Source organism: Apium graveolens, chromosome 8 (genome assembly GCF_009905375.1).
Source record: "Apium graveolens cultivar Ventura chromosome 8, ASM990537v1, whole genome shotgun sequence".
In the NCBI taxonomy this organism is placed as follows: Eukaryota; Viridiplantae; Streptophyta; class Magnoliopsida; order Apiales; family Apiaceae; genus Apium; species Apium graveolens.
In genome coordinates, this window is record NC_133654.1 from 42,578,570 (window position 1) to 42,592,610 (window position 14,041).

General features: G+C 33.9%; 3 protein-coding genes across 5 annotated transcripts; 1 reads left to right on the forward strand and 2 right to left on the reverse strand.

The window, feature by feature from the left end:
- The first annotated feature begins 1,816 nt into the window (after positions 1-1,816).
- LOC141677447 (thymidine kinase-like) lies at positions 1,817-4,479 on the forward strand. Of its 2 annotated transcripts, none has more exons than XM_074483390.1 (4): positions 1,817-2,395; positions 3,285-3,429; positions 3,703-3,824; positions 4,074-4,229. In XM_074483390.1, exons 1-4 carry the CDS (start codon positions 2,061-2,063, stop codon positions 4,108-4,110), a joined length of 639 nt encoding a protein of 212 aa, XP_074339491.1. In that variant the 5' UTR covers positions 1,817-2,060; the 3' UTR covers positions 4,111-4,229. The 2 variants fall into 2 exon arrangements, with proteins under 2 accessions (XP_074339491.1, XP_074339490.1); XM_074483389.1 differs by having other exon boundaries at positions 1,824-2,395; positions 4,087-4,479.
- A 2,056-nt stretch (positions 4,480-6,535) lies between these two features.
- On the reverse strand, positions 6,536-10,198 carry LOC141677448 (scarecrow-like protein 13). Of its 2 annotated transcripts, none has more exons than XM_074483391.1 (2): positions 10,075-10,198; positions 6,536-8,560 (listed from the first exon to the last, which is right to left on the reverse strand). In XM_074483391.1, exon 2 carries the CDS (start codon positions 8,321-8,323, stop codon positions 6,695-6,697), a length of 1,629 nt encoding a protein of 542 aa, XP_074339492.1. In that variant the 5' UTR covers positions 8,324-8,560; positions 10,075-10,198; the 3' UTR covers positions 6,536-6,694. The 2 variants fall into 2 exon arrangements, with proteins under 2 accessions (XP_074339492.1, XP_074339493.1); XM_074483392.1 differs by lacking the exon at positions 10,075-10,198 and adding an exon at positions 9,916-10,062.
- A 1,232-nt stretch (positions 10,199-11,430) lies between these two features.
- LOC141679517 (uncharacterized) lies at positions 11,431-11,952 on the reverse strand. The gene has a single exon (XM_074485999.1). It carries the CDS (start codon positions 11,950-11,952, stop codon positions 11,431-11,433), a length of 522 nt encoding a protein of 173 aa, XP_074342100.1.
- Between the last annotated feature and the right edge of the window lie 2,089 nt (positions 11,953-14,041).

Genomic DNA, 14,041 nt, shown 5'->3' on the forward strand with positions numbered 1-14,041 from the left:
ATTTGGTTTCTAGTTTCTATTCTAAATTGGTTTTTGTGGGAGTAGCTCCCTATATATATATATATAGGGGAATGATCAAATACAAACTAAAATTAAAATATAAACTAGGAATCAATCTAAGCCATTAGACCTACCTAATGTAACGGTATCCTTAAATTACATCACTCAACTACTCTGCAGTCTTCCACACCCAATTCCAGTTTTTCCCCTCCGTTTTTAATTTGATTTTTTTAGTCGAACCGTAAGTTTTTTTTAAAATCCGATTTCACTATATTTTTCTATATCTCTCAACGATCGATTTGCATATTATATGTATTATATTTCGAATTAATTTTAAAAAAAAAAAATTATTTGGTTTCTAGTTTCTATTCTAAATTAATTTCTATTAAAATCAAATTAAAAACGGAGGGGAAAAGCTGAAATTGGGTGTGGGAGGGTGCAGAATAGTTGGGTGGGGTGATTTAGGGGATCATTAGTTTACGTAGATCTAATGGCTTAGATTGGTTCCTAGTTTCTATTTTAATTTTAGTTTGTATTTGATCATTCTCCTATATATATATATAGAGAGTTAAGTTCTATGGAGATCACTTTTTTTCGAGACCTTGGAGATCACTTATGTTCTGCAAACAAAATATTGCACAAAAATATTGCAAAATATATTATTTTTCGAATCACGCTCTACAAAAATCCTTATTTTATTCAAAATCTTAAATATCATATATGTTCCGCATATAAAACATTACAAAAATATTTTATTCTGCAAAACATGTTAAGTTTACAGAACATTTGTTTAGCTTGCAGAACATACAAATTTTACCTATTAAAATTAAATGATCTTCAACAATTTTAATAAATTAGTGATACTTGTAAAACATACTTCATACAGTAATATATTTAAAGTGTTTTAATTATAAAACATATATAATTTTTAAGATCTCCGATGAAAAAAATGATCTTTATAGATTTTTCCTCAGTATATATATTACTAGTATATAAGATGAATGTTTTTGGTAATGGTCGGCCACTTGGAAAAGCTAGATGAGTATGAAATCAAGAAATTGATTGGTAGGTCAATAAAAGATGCATCTCTCTGGGGACATTGGCTCTCAAAATCCTTTTCTTTGTTTTTATTGTTTCTCTGTTCAAGGTCAATGTCAATTGGAACTTGATGGTATTCATTCAACTACATCATCATTGCACATCTTTATGCATTTGCAATGAATTATTATCCCAAAATAATTTGTATTAAATTTAAGCAAAATCCTTCTTTTAGGGACGTATTTGGCACGGTTTGAACTTGGGACTAAACAATATATTTCCTCCTAGTAAATATTTGTTTATGATTAATTACTATCATAAGGCATGATATTTGATCAACCGAAAGTCTATTACTCTTGAGAACCCAATTTGAAGTACTATCATACAAGAAGTGTTTATTGCTTGCTACAGATTGACAATTGTTCCATCTATTTACATTTACTAAATCAGAAAGCAAGTGCAATGAACCTGCAGGGCTGCAGAGGGCCTATGTTTCCATATAAGTATAGTTCCTAAATGCAGTAACATCGTACTAGAGTCTGCGAAGTAAACTTAGCTCAGAACGGACTTTGAATCATCTAGTAATATCATACTAGAGATGAACAATATCATACCACCCTTGCAGAGAGAAGCAGAATTAGATCAAATGTCTAATTCTCAGAGTAATCTAGTAACTCAGACTCAGCATAAAGATGTCCCTGTTGACATACCTGGTCTCCATATCATAAGGGCAGCAAGAGAGGTACATTTACCATCTTCATCAGTTTCATTATGATAAAATCTTTCAAGAATAGAAAAAATCCTGAAACCGAAAATTTAAGCAATGAAAAATTTCAAGAATAAAAGGATCCTGAAACCAAAGAACTAAGCTAGGGTGACCCCTAGATTCGCGTCAATTTTCTCGGACAGCCCTAGCTTGTGGGGAAGAGTAACCGTAACTAACTTTACTTTCCCTCCATTTTAAACCCCTAAAATATATAGACTCACTATCTCTATAATCTTACAAAACCCTAAACCTACACATGTTAAATTGTACTACTATTTCAATAATGAAATCACTCATCTCCTCATCTTTCTCCCCAATTCGTTCAAAACCCAAATTATCTTTTCCTTTAAAATCTCTCCCTTTTTTGCTCAATTTTTCCAATTTAAAATTTCCCCAAAACCCTAATTTTTTAAAAGTGAAGCCTATTACATTAATGAATTGTGTTAATTTAAGGCCTAATAAAGGTCTGTTTTTGCATACTGAGGCTTCTCAGCAATCTGATGGTGAAATTCATGTCATTGTTGGGCCTATGTTTGCTGGAAAAACTTCTACTCTGCTTCGTCGTGTTCGAGATGAAAGTATCAATGGAAGGTTAGGAATTTGGAGTTAATTCTAGTTGATTTTCTTGGTTTAATGTGTCTTTTTTATTTTGTAAGTTAAATGTGATAGTATGGTTAAAAAGGAAAGATTTTGGTTTCCAAAACCAATTGTAGTTAGGTTCATTGGCAACTGTTTAGATCATGCTAGTTCGTAAGATGTTTACCTCTAAACTTTGAAGTAGGGATAAGTAGACACCTAGCCTTTTCGGTGCTAAAAACAATTTGTAATTGTTTTTTGCAATTTACTTATGATTTCATGATCATATCTCTATGATGTTTGAAGTATTTCTTTAGTGGAGGAAAAATTGAGAGATTAGTGTTTTAAGCAATGGTAGAAGTTTTCGACCCTCTGATTTCCTCTTTGCTTTTAAAGTCGTTAAGTTTGGTTATTTAGAAATTTGTATAATATTTTTTAATAGAATGCCAGAGGCTTTGATGATATACAGATATAAGAAAACTTGCAGTCTTGAGGATGAATGCTGATAAATTTGTTTCCTGGTATGCATACTTGTATATGTAATATGTACATGAATATAAAAATTTGTACCTTGATCTAGATTCACAGACATTATATTGCTCAAGTACTTTAACAATTTAGACCACTAAAGAGTCTTAAGTTAAGACTACTCCTTAAGCTTTTTCCTTGCTACATGTAATTTTAAAAGATTTCATCATGACACAACTACTTATTACCTAAAGCATCCCATTGATGATATTTTTATTTACAGGAAAAGAAAAAAAGCTCCCTCTTGAATTTGAAATGAATGTTATCTAGTAGTTGATGCCGATTGCATTCTTTTTTAGTCACGTGTGAATTCGAATATTACCAAATTGTAAGTGCTTGTTGCATATTAATCTTTATTTGCCTTGGCTCTATGCAGACGTGTAGCAATAATAAAATCAGACAAAGATACAAGATATGGTTTGGAGTCTATAGTGACTCATGATGGAGAGAAGTTTCCATGTTGGCCATTATCAGATCTATCTTCTTTCAAACAGAGAATTGGCCTAGATGTTTATGACAAGGTATTTCAGTATTGACACTTGATACATTATACCATGTATGGTCCGAGTAGTTGTACTGTGAGCTCATTGTAATTTTTTTACAATTTCATTAATACAAGAGGATCGGAGAAAATTGGTTTCCTGACCTGATGATCGTGAATCGTACATCGTAGATAGTCTTTCCAAAAAGAAATTAGCCATAGACCTTGAGTTTTTAACGGAAAAACTTAATAACTTCAAAAAAAATTCATGCTTACTGTTTCGTTGAGCATTTACTCCTTTTCTTTACGGCAGCTAGAGGTGATAGGAATTGATGAAGCTCAGTTTTTTGAGGACCTTTATGATTTCTGCAGCAATGTTGCTGACTATGATGGGAAGACTGTAATAGTTGCTAGCCTAGATGGCGACTATTTGAGGTAATACATATTTTTATTCCATCTCATCGTTATGTTTGATAGTGTATGATTTCTGGCAGCTAGAGCCTAGAGGAACATATAGTTTATTTTAATAAAAAAACTTGGAAAGGTTGTGGTAATTTTATCTTCCCGTGATCGCATTTCAATATTCTACACGCATCGCATATCAATATTCTACACACTGTATTGTATCATTCTTATATTTCGTGATTGCATATCAACATATTTTGTCTTAATGTTGTCTTCAAGGCATGTTTTACAGGAGAAATTTTGGTTCTGTACTTGATATAATTCCCATTGCCGACTCTGTAACCAAGTTAACTGCCCATTGTGAACTTTGTGGTAAACGTGCTTTATTTACATTAAGAAAGACAGAGGAGACAAAAGCAGAAGTTATAGCTGGTTGAGATGTGTACATGCCTGTATGTAGAAAGCATTATGTGAGCGGACGAGGAGTGCAAGAGGCAACAAGGACCATCTTGGAAAAGCAGAAAGCTCAGTGCAGCTTATCGTCGTCATAGCCCTGCTATTGTTATATTTGGTTATAGGTTTGTTAAGGCTTTAAACATCAAACTTCAATGATTAAAATCCACACCTCAAAATTGACATGAATATCCATCTAAAGCCTCAAAATCCTGTTTATTAAGAGATTGAACCCCAGTGTAATAATATACTAATATATGAACTAACCTTCTAGAATAAATGTTTTATATGTGATGAATGCGACTTCTCGAAGAGTCGATCTGCAGCAGTTGTGGCTAATGCAATATAAAGATGTGCATACGGTTAACTTGCAAATATAACAGATGTACATCTATGTTGGGCCTCAATATTTGGGTCGTTATAATGGAAGTCCATTTACAACAATGCCCGAAAAAGGATCCATGACAATAATATAAAAGCTGCAAATCAGCTAGAGGAGAGGGGAAAGAACACCCGGATAAACACTTGTATAAACACTAAAACCGGAATCTCAATTCCAACATTTGGCGCTAGAAGGAGGGGAAGTGTTTTATTTCTCCCTGATTAGGTGTTCTATGTTCTTTATTTACCTTCCTCTTTAATTTTGTTCCTTCATATATTTGTTAATCTCAACTGCCGATTTGACCTTCAAATGAATTTTGTGGATGTGATTTGTGATCTTGGATTGCAACTCGTGGTTTAGCTCGGTTTTGATTAGTGATATAGTTTAGTAGTTTGAAAAATGTCATGTGACTAGCGTTCTCCGAGACATCACCTCTGATCTTACAACTAAATATACTCGGAGGACATCAAAAATCATCTTTTGATCTAGTTTGAAATGCTGCACCGGACACTTCAGACGCTTCATACTTGCGCCTGGACTGTCTGCGATCACATGTTCGTTGTTGCAGGACTGAATCCTCTTATCTGTAAACAAAAAAAAATTCGGAGATCAACAAATGTATTATTCTTCGCTTAAGGATGGAAACATCTCGTCCCCGAGGCCAAGTTTTTCCAAATTTTCAATCATATTTGAAGGCAACTCAAGGAGGAAAGACATTCAAAAAGATGTTTGGTATTTTATTCTACATGTTTCATGATCATAAAGAATTACTACCAAAATAAACTGAAATGATGTCGTGTATAAATACCTATTCCCGGAGGGAGGTAACGACGGCGAAATGTAAATAGCTCTCACATGAGATCGATTCTCCATTGAAAGCTATAAAACGCCAAGTATGAGTTATGAATCTTTAAAAGGCCTTTATGCAAAGCAAATTCTCCAAATTTCACAAAGTCCTGATAAGGTCTTATAAAATGATCACAAAAGGTTGTTAAACTTAACAAATGCGCACATTCAAAATTTCCAAAAGCAAATCTCCAAATTCGCCAAGAGCTAAGTCAAAACTCGAAAATACGAGCCCTGACATGTATGGCTAACCAGAGAAGATTTAAATCATGTCATATATGAGCTCCATATCTCGATATGTTCAAGGTCAAGACTGAAATTAGGAGCTTAAAAACTTTGACTAGTATGAGCTCAAAACAGGAGACCGATTATACCTCTCACAATCATTTGATACTTCTTGTCGGTTTTGTATTTATCAAGATATGGATTACTAATCTTTAAGCTCACATTCAGAGAGCTTTCCTTCTAAGCTCTTGATATTATCCTTTGTCTAAGGATTGAGCCTTCTTGACGTGAGTTGTCTGAATATGCAAACATAGTAGACATGACATTTACGTGATCAAATTGTTGCAACTAATCTCAGGCTCTCTACTGCACTAGTCTTGGTCATCAGCATAATCACTATTAATGCAGTCTTTTCAGACTTGTTGCAGAGAATTCTCCACATACAAAATGACTGTTAGTTGTGCGACTAGGGTACATTTACGGGAACAAATGTTCCTTGCAGCCCATCTAAGACAGTCCCTCAATAATTTTAGTGGCAAGAACTCCTGCTGTCAAATCCAACATTTCAAGGTACAACCAGAGAACTCCGTACTTGATCATTAGCTGTACAACCAGGGTACATGCCACACAATTCTGCAATATCTATTAAGATGACTTTCTGCTTATTATCAAATTCTCTAGCCCAAAAGTCAAACTGAAGAAGACCTGAAGGACTTCACACTAGTTCGGGGGGACAAATGTTGGGCCTCAATATTTGGGTTGTGACTTCTGAAAATTTTGTGTGTGCATAATTAGGGAAGAAATACGGTAGCAATAAATAATAAAAGCATCCCCATAAACGATAAAACTGAGATTGGTATATATCAAGTCTACACCAACTACTATAAGAAGATACAAGCTTTAAGAATTAAGACCATTTAGCATTACATAAAACTGTTATATCACCGCCACAAAAGCTACAGTTCCTGCATAGCGGACGCTAAGATTAGTGTTTTTACCTCCAAGCAGAACAAGTAACTAAGTCTCTGTTTTTCCATTTAAGATATAGTGCCCCGTTGCGGTGTTCAAGCCTGAAATTCCCATCATACTCCTTCAACATATTTTTCACGACACCATCCACATCATAACTCAGCTGACATTGTGTGTATCCAGCCATTGAAAGTCTTAACCTCCACTTTCCAAAGAGTTCATGCCTTTCCACCCTCTCTGCCCCTTCACATGCTATCATGTTAACAATGTCACGTGCCACACAATGTTCCTCGGCACTTATCCGCTGCCTATCATCTCTAGCGCGAGTTGTATCAATTGCTTCAAACATGGCTTCGTAATACTCTAGTGTCTCTCGGAACCGAGGTAGGAATGGAGAAGTGTTGGTATTAGATTCTTGTTCAACAAGGGTCACGACCTTTGGGGACAAACTCTTGATCAATCTAAGGAGACGATCTCGATGATTTGTGGTACTTACACTTTCATCTGGCATATGGTGCAACACATATGGAAAGTTCACAGCCAAAGCTTCACCCTGTTGTACCCTTAAATTTTCAAGTTTAACCTCAGATCCAGAAATGGCTGCACCATTGAATTCAAATGGCACCCCACATGATTCTGCAACCTTTGACAACCTGTCTCCAACCAGTTGAAGTCCTCCACCACGAGCATAAGCTGCATTGGAGTCATCCACACCTGTAATACGGACAATTGGGGGCCCTCCAGGCCGAGCAGCGAGAGCCTGGATGAGGGGTACCCACTGGCTGCCTTGCACTATTTGGAAATCGATAATATGAATTCTGGACTCACTTTTCATGACTTCTTCAATTATAACATTGGAAGACATGTAAGCGAATTTGTAGAATGGAACAATTTGATAAATAACACCCATGTAAGACATCAGTTCTGAGCTAGTGGGCTCATTCTTGCATTTCAGCTTTTTGTAAATTATGCTCCCTGAGGAGATCAATCGTGCTTTGATCCCTTCCATCATGTATGCACCCAACCGCTGCATAGGCTCTCCTGTGACTGAAACCATGTGTTCCAATATGTTCATCAGCGGAGCTACATTTGATATATCACCATCTGATATTACTTCAGCACAGGCAAGAAGCAGTTGTTTCACATCTAATGTTGATATTGTTTGCGACAATTTATTATACTTCATCATGGAAGTTACTTCTGGGGTTACACTGGTGGAGTAACTACAAACATCATCAGTATCAGAACGAGGCCCAACTAATTTGCTTTCCAATTGCTTCAGGGCATGCTTCAATTTATCGCCATCATCGATCAAGGAAGAACCACTAGTTGGCGATCCATAAGTATTGTCAGGGGATTGATGTTGATCTGACCGGTTTGACAGAGAAAATTGAGCAGATAAAGGACTTCGACTACACGTGCTTGCAGCAGAAGGGGAATGATACCCTGCATAATCAGCTGGAAATGAGTCCAGGGTGAAAAACTGTTCATTGTAATGAAATGAATCTGGTGTCTCTTGGCTGCTATTATCTGAGGAAACACTGTTGTTCAAAATCTGAAACTGAGATGCACAATATGGTTCTACATGCTGCATCGGTTGGTGATACAACCTATGGATAGCTCCTGAAGTCTGACTTCCCTGGTATGTTTGCATCCCAAACTTATTATTTGACGTTAATGAGAAACTATAATACCTGCAACTTTTTCTGAAAACATTCAGAAAAGAATTACAACTACCGCACAGTAGAGTTGTCAAACTAAATCTCGGAGAATTATAATAAACTGACAGATCTTGATTTTTGACATATGAAAGCAGAACAGGGTTGCAGTAAACTATCTACTTATGTTGCCTCCGGATAAGATTCCTTTTTTCCGCGAACTAAAGCGTAGCCTGCAAAATTAATTCAAAAAACTACATTACAGCCGCGAACTAAAGTGCAGCCTGCAAAATTAATTCAAAAAAAAAAATACATTACATCATTCAACAATGCAACTTCAATAATGAAAAAAGTGAAAGGGGAAGAAAGGAAAGGAGAACAGAAAGACAGAAAGATGCTCAACTCAAAACAACTGAAGCTCAAACATTCGTCGGTTTACTTGCTAGGGTAAAAAATTAATATTAGAAAGACCATATGAGACACTTAACCTTGTGAGGAATATATAAAAATTCATCTACAACACAGATACAAAAAATATTGCAGGTCGGTGAGTGTCAGAGGCGGATGGTAGTGGACGCGGGCCCAGCTTCAGCTGGACAAAATTTTAAAGTTTCAAATAGAAAAAGAAATTTCTGCTGGGTAAAAATACATATATTTTTGGAAAATTATACTATACAAGTTAAAAAATTCACAAACAGAGAGAGGAGAGAGCTGGGGACGAGCACTAAATCATAGGTAAAACTTCAAGCCTCATATTCATTGCTTTATTGGATCTTTTTTAATATATGAAGTCTATTATTCACTTCGAGAAAAAAATTCAGCTGGGATATTTATTTAGGCTAGATTCGCCACTGGTGAGTGTTAATAAGAATGGTAAGGTCATGGCAATGACTTTGCAGAAAGAAGAGTCTATATCAAATCCAAAGCGAAAAATACAACTTAAACTCCCTGTAACAAGCAGAAATTAGGAAAGAACTACCGTCCATCATTTCTAGAGAAACAAGTGCTGATTTTTAACTCGTGCAACTTTGGAAAGAAAAGGTTGACTTTTATATCATGACATTACCAAGTGGTGACATTTGTTATTACAATTAATTAACCACTTGAATCATAAACTTAATACAATCAATTTAGTAGTGGGCAGAAGAAAAAAGATTGGTAGAAACCACAAACTCGAATATTCGTATACCATTAATCAATCAATTCACTAATGCGTATCTAAAATCCCCTTAAACCCAAAAACTTTCATTTATGAACCACTAAGCATAATATGAACCTATCCTTCGGACCTCCTTAACACCAAAAGCCTATGGAAGAGTCGTTAGCTTAACATGGTATCAGAATTCTTTCGACAAAGCGATTTTCACTTAAAATCCTAAGAAATGCATAATTCACAAATTCAGCTACCGTATCAACATAAAACACACCATATATATGTGTTAGCCTATTAATAACTTGGTTCAAGTTACCATGATTTAATATTCACCTTAAACACACACACAATAAAGAGATTTGCATCAAAACATCACACTAAAATCAGCTGAAATCAACAAAAAATAGTAACTGAATAAAAGTACAAGATACATACATAAATAGATAAAGAAACAGTGTTGTGCTCAAATCTAGTATGATCCAACAACTTTAACAGGTGTATGAACACACAAATATAAATGATATTAACATAGCTAAAGAAATAAAGGAAACAAATATGATCATGTGCAAGTAGCTTTAAGATTGAAGGTTTGACCTTAAAAGTTTCAAACTTTGATTCTTGAGAAACAGAGTAAACCTTGTTTGTTGTAAGCAAATAAGCAATGTGTTCTTGTCTTGTGCCTAGAAATTGTTGTTTACTCAGACCGTGTGGCTTATTGCGTTTGTCTTTATTTTAAAGTTCTACTTAAAATAAATGGCCTTAATGTCTGATATAATTACAATTTTGCCAAATACCTTGAGAAAACACGTGTGGTCGGTGGTTCTGAGATGCTTAATGCTGGATCAGACAATGGAGCACCGGGTGTATACGGATCGGGTTGGGCGGGCTGGGAAAATTTAGCAATCCAATCCAATTAATTCGGGTTTTCAAAATTTCAACCCAACCCAAACCGTTTAAATTTGTAACCCAAACCAATTTGTATACTTCGGTTTGGTTTGGTTTGGTTTGGTTTGGTTCGGTTTGGATCGGTTTGATCGGTTTATTAAATATACAAAATTAATATAAAAAATTATAATAAAACATAAGGTTTCAAAGTTTAAAACACTTAAAAATAGTTCAAAACAATATTACAATCCTCCATATTAAATAATCTTAAGCATCTAATTTTCGACATCAAAAGTACTAATAATATTGCTTACGCTTTAAATATTGGAATGAATCATAAATGCAAAAAAATATAACACTAATCAAACATCTATTGTTGCTACGAAATGAACTATGAACACGGAGGTTATAAATTACATTTAGAGTTAAAGATATATGGATCTATGTAAATGGTTTAAACATAATTTTAGATTAACTTATTAGCATGTATATATATTTTTTAATCGGGTTGAGTTGGATTGGTTTAAAATTATCGAGAATCATATCCAACCCAATTAAATCGGGTTGACATTTTTTCAACCAACTATATATCGGGTTGAAAAAAATCGATTTGGTTCGGCCGAAATAGGATCGATTCTATTTGGATTGGTCGGATTGGCCAAACCGTGTACACCCCTAATGGAGCATCTAGATTCTAGGGAGAAATGCTAAATTTATCTTGTTAACCGTGTGCTTACGTTTGTATTCACGATTGGGAGATATGATTATATAAGTGTAGGAAATATAACATTTTATTTATATTAATGTATATTTATTATATTATAATAGACGAAATATTAAAAAGGTCGGTCGGTACTTGCTGAAATTATTTAATTAGCCTTACTTTTTTTTGACAAAAAGCTGAGAGATTTTATTAAATCAAAGCATCCAACTTAATACAATCCAAAATACTAGAAGGAACAGTCCTCCTATCAAAGTTACGACCTGGGTATAAATATGAATCCCTAGCAATTTGATGGGCAACCACATTTGTTGACCGTTTAACAAATAACAACTTAACATTGTTTATCTGAATAACTCCCTACACTCCTTAATCACTCCGCCAAAACGAGCACGCATGGGAGCCTTGCTTCTGATCGCCTGCACTACTGCAAGACAATCAGACTCGAGAGTCACGTTGTTCCACTGCATCCTATCGATCCAGCTCAGCGCCAACATCGGGGAGAGTAGCTCATGGTGAACTAAAGCTTTAGCCTCCAACAGACCTCCCTCTGAATCACGAGCAACCAAGCCAAAACCCACACTCTCTCGATCCTCAAAGATTGCTGCATCAGTCGAAACCTTAACTGAATTTGTTTGGGGTCTAACCCAGCTTGAAGCTCCGTCCCCCTCGACTTGAGGTTGATTAAGAGCGACATTCGATCTACTCTGGGATAATTTCCATTGTGTAAGGAATTGTTTTGCTGCTGCAACTACTCTATTCGGAGTCGAGAACTTTTGGTTCCAAACAAGATCATTACGAGCCCTCCAGATGGCCCAACACACGACCACAACCTCCGCCCTTTGTTTATTATCATTGGACGCCATCATTGTTGAGCAAAAGGACACATTACCAGACTGTGAAGAATGGTCTCAGCCTCTCCATTACAAACTGGACACCAATGATAAATTGGGACATGCTTGATCTGCAACTGAGACAAAGTAGGTAAGCACCCTGAAAGAGCTCTCCAAACACTTGAATTGTCTGACATATTCCATGACCCAGCTTGCAATTGAAGCAAATTATAAGCACTTTTGACCGAATACACCCCCGAACTTTCCAGATGCCAAAATAGTTCGTCTTCCTCTATAGCATCCTCCAACTGAATGTCGAGAATTCTCTGCTGGTCTCTGCTATTAAAAACATCACAAATAACATCCACGTCCCATTCCTTTTTATCCGTGCACATTAAAGAAGCAACATTAATATCATTAACAACTCGAGAAACAGTGGTTATATAAGGGTTTTCTCCTGTAGATAGCCAATGTTGGCCATGAACTTTAATTTTGACACCATTCCCTACTCTCCATCGAACTCCATCCCGAATCAGTTGCTTCGCCTCAAAGATACTCCTCCAAATGAAAATGGGGTTGTGACCCAAATTAGCATTCATAAAATTCCCGTGTGCAAAATATTTAACCTTACTTAATTATTCTAATTCTAATTCTATTAGGTTGATCAATTCTAATTCTAATTGATATTAATTCAACTTCCTATATTATTTTATCAATTTCAATTCTATTTTATATCTAACTCTATATCATTATAATTTATATTAGATTCAACTTCTTCTATCAATTTAAATTTGAATTCATATCGAGTTCTATATTATTATAATTTGTTACTTCAAGTTAAATTAAATTTAAACAAATTAAATATAATTATTAAGATTTAGTTGATATAATGTGACTCGGACTAAGATAAAATATTAATAATATCAATTCTCCTAAAAAAATTATAGTAATGAACTTGTATAAAGAAAATAATATATTATATTTATACAAGATAAAAAAAATACATTATACAATTGATTCAGATTAACACAAAACTAAAATAAAAATACAATTCGACCAACAAAAACAAAATCATATATTCTAATTATTCAGTCTAAATCAAAATTATCTTATTCATCCAGATTTAAAAAAAAATAATATTAAACTAAAAATTATTAGTTTTATTTGGTCGGTGTATTAACATCGGGCTAAAATAAAATAATGTAAACCCCTTATCCGAGATAAATCAAATTAATATTAAACCAAGTATAATTCATATCTTATTGATGTGAACTAAAAAAATTAAATTTTAATTAAAACTTAAATATTATTTTTAAAAAATACATATAGAATTATCAATAAAACTATATCGATCAATCGATAATATAAACCTTTTCAAATATCTTTTATAAAATTATAGTTAATCGATTAAGTAATAACCATGCTAAAATAAAAAAAAAATTAAGGTCCCAACATAATGGAGATATTATATTTTTACCCTCAATAAAATAATAATTTTGTTATAATAATATTTTTTCCCCTACTGATGCAAAGCTATCATTTTAAAAAAGTTTAAATGTTCTAAAAAGTTATGAACATATACATCTACTAATATAATTATCATGAAGTCTTATCATTTAAAGTTTTAAATGAACAAAATTTAGAATTGAATTCATAATTTTTTAAAAAAAAATTATATAATATTAAAAAAAATTTGGATAATCCGTGCATCACACGGGTTTTAAGCTAATATTATATTAAAAACGAAATATTAAAAATATGCTATTTGATTCTTAGTAACTTAATCTAGAACTATCAGATTAAAATAATGAAAACTGTTAGATATAATTTTAAAAGTTATTATTTAAGTGATATAAGATAAAATCCTACCAGCAACATATTATCATATATAATAATAAATATGACCGTCTATTACACAGATTATATACTAAATATATCCTATATATAATTGGATTAAAGGAGATAAAATGGTATGGTTTGGTCCTCAATATTGTAATTAGAGATTGGTGATTACTTTGAAAAAATACAAAGCCGGGAACTAAAACATGGTGTGATGTGCTTAGCAGGATACATGTATTGATAAACCTAAACCTAATATGAAAATAATAATAATAAAAATTCT

What these genes read in the sequence shown, in the direction of transcription:
- LOC141677447 (XM_074483389.1), top strand. Translation starts at nt 2,061, where the DNA reads ATGTTAAATTGTACTACTATTTCAATAATGAAATCACTCATCTCCTCA. An exon ending in GATGAAAGTATCAATGGAAG is followed by an intron (nt 2,396 to 3,284) that starts GTTAGGAATTTG and finishes GGCTCTATGCAG; the next exon opens with ACGTGTAGCAATAATAAAAT. An exon ending in GCCTAGATGTTTATGACAAG is followed by an intron (nt 3,430 to 3,702) that starts GTATTTCAGTAT and finishes TCTTTACGGCAG; the next exon opens with CTAGAGGTGATAGGAATTGA.
- LOC141677448 (XM_074483391.1), bottom strand. Translation starts at nt 8,323, where the DNA reads ATGCAAACATACCAGGGAAGTCAGACTTCAGGAGCTATCCATAGGTTG.
- LOC141679517 (XM_074485999.1), bottom strand. Translation starts at nt 11,952, where the DNA reads ATGGCGTCCAATGATAATAAACAAAGGGCGGAGGTTGTGGTCGTGTGT.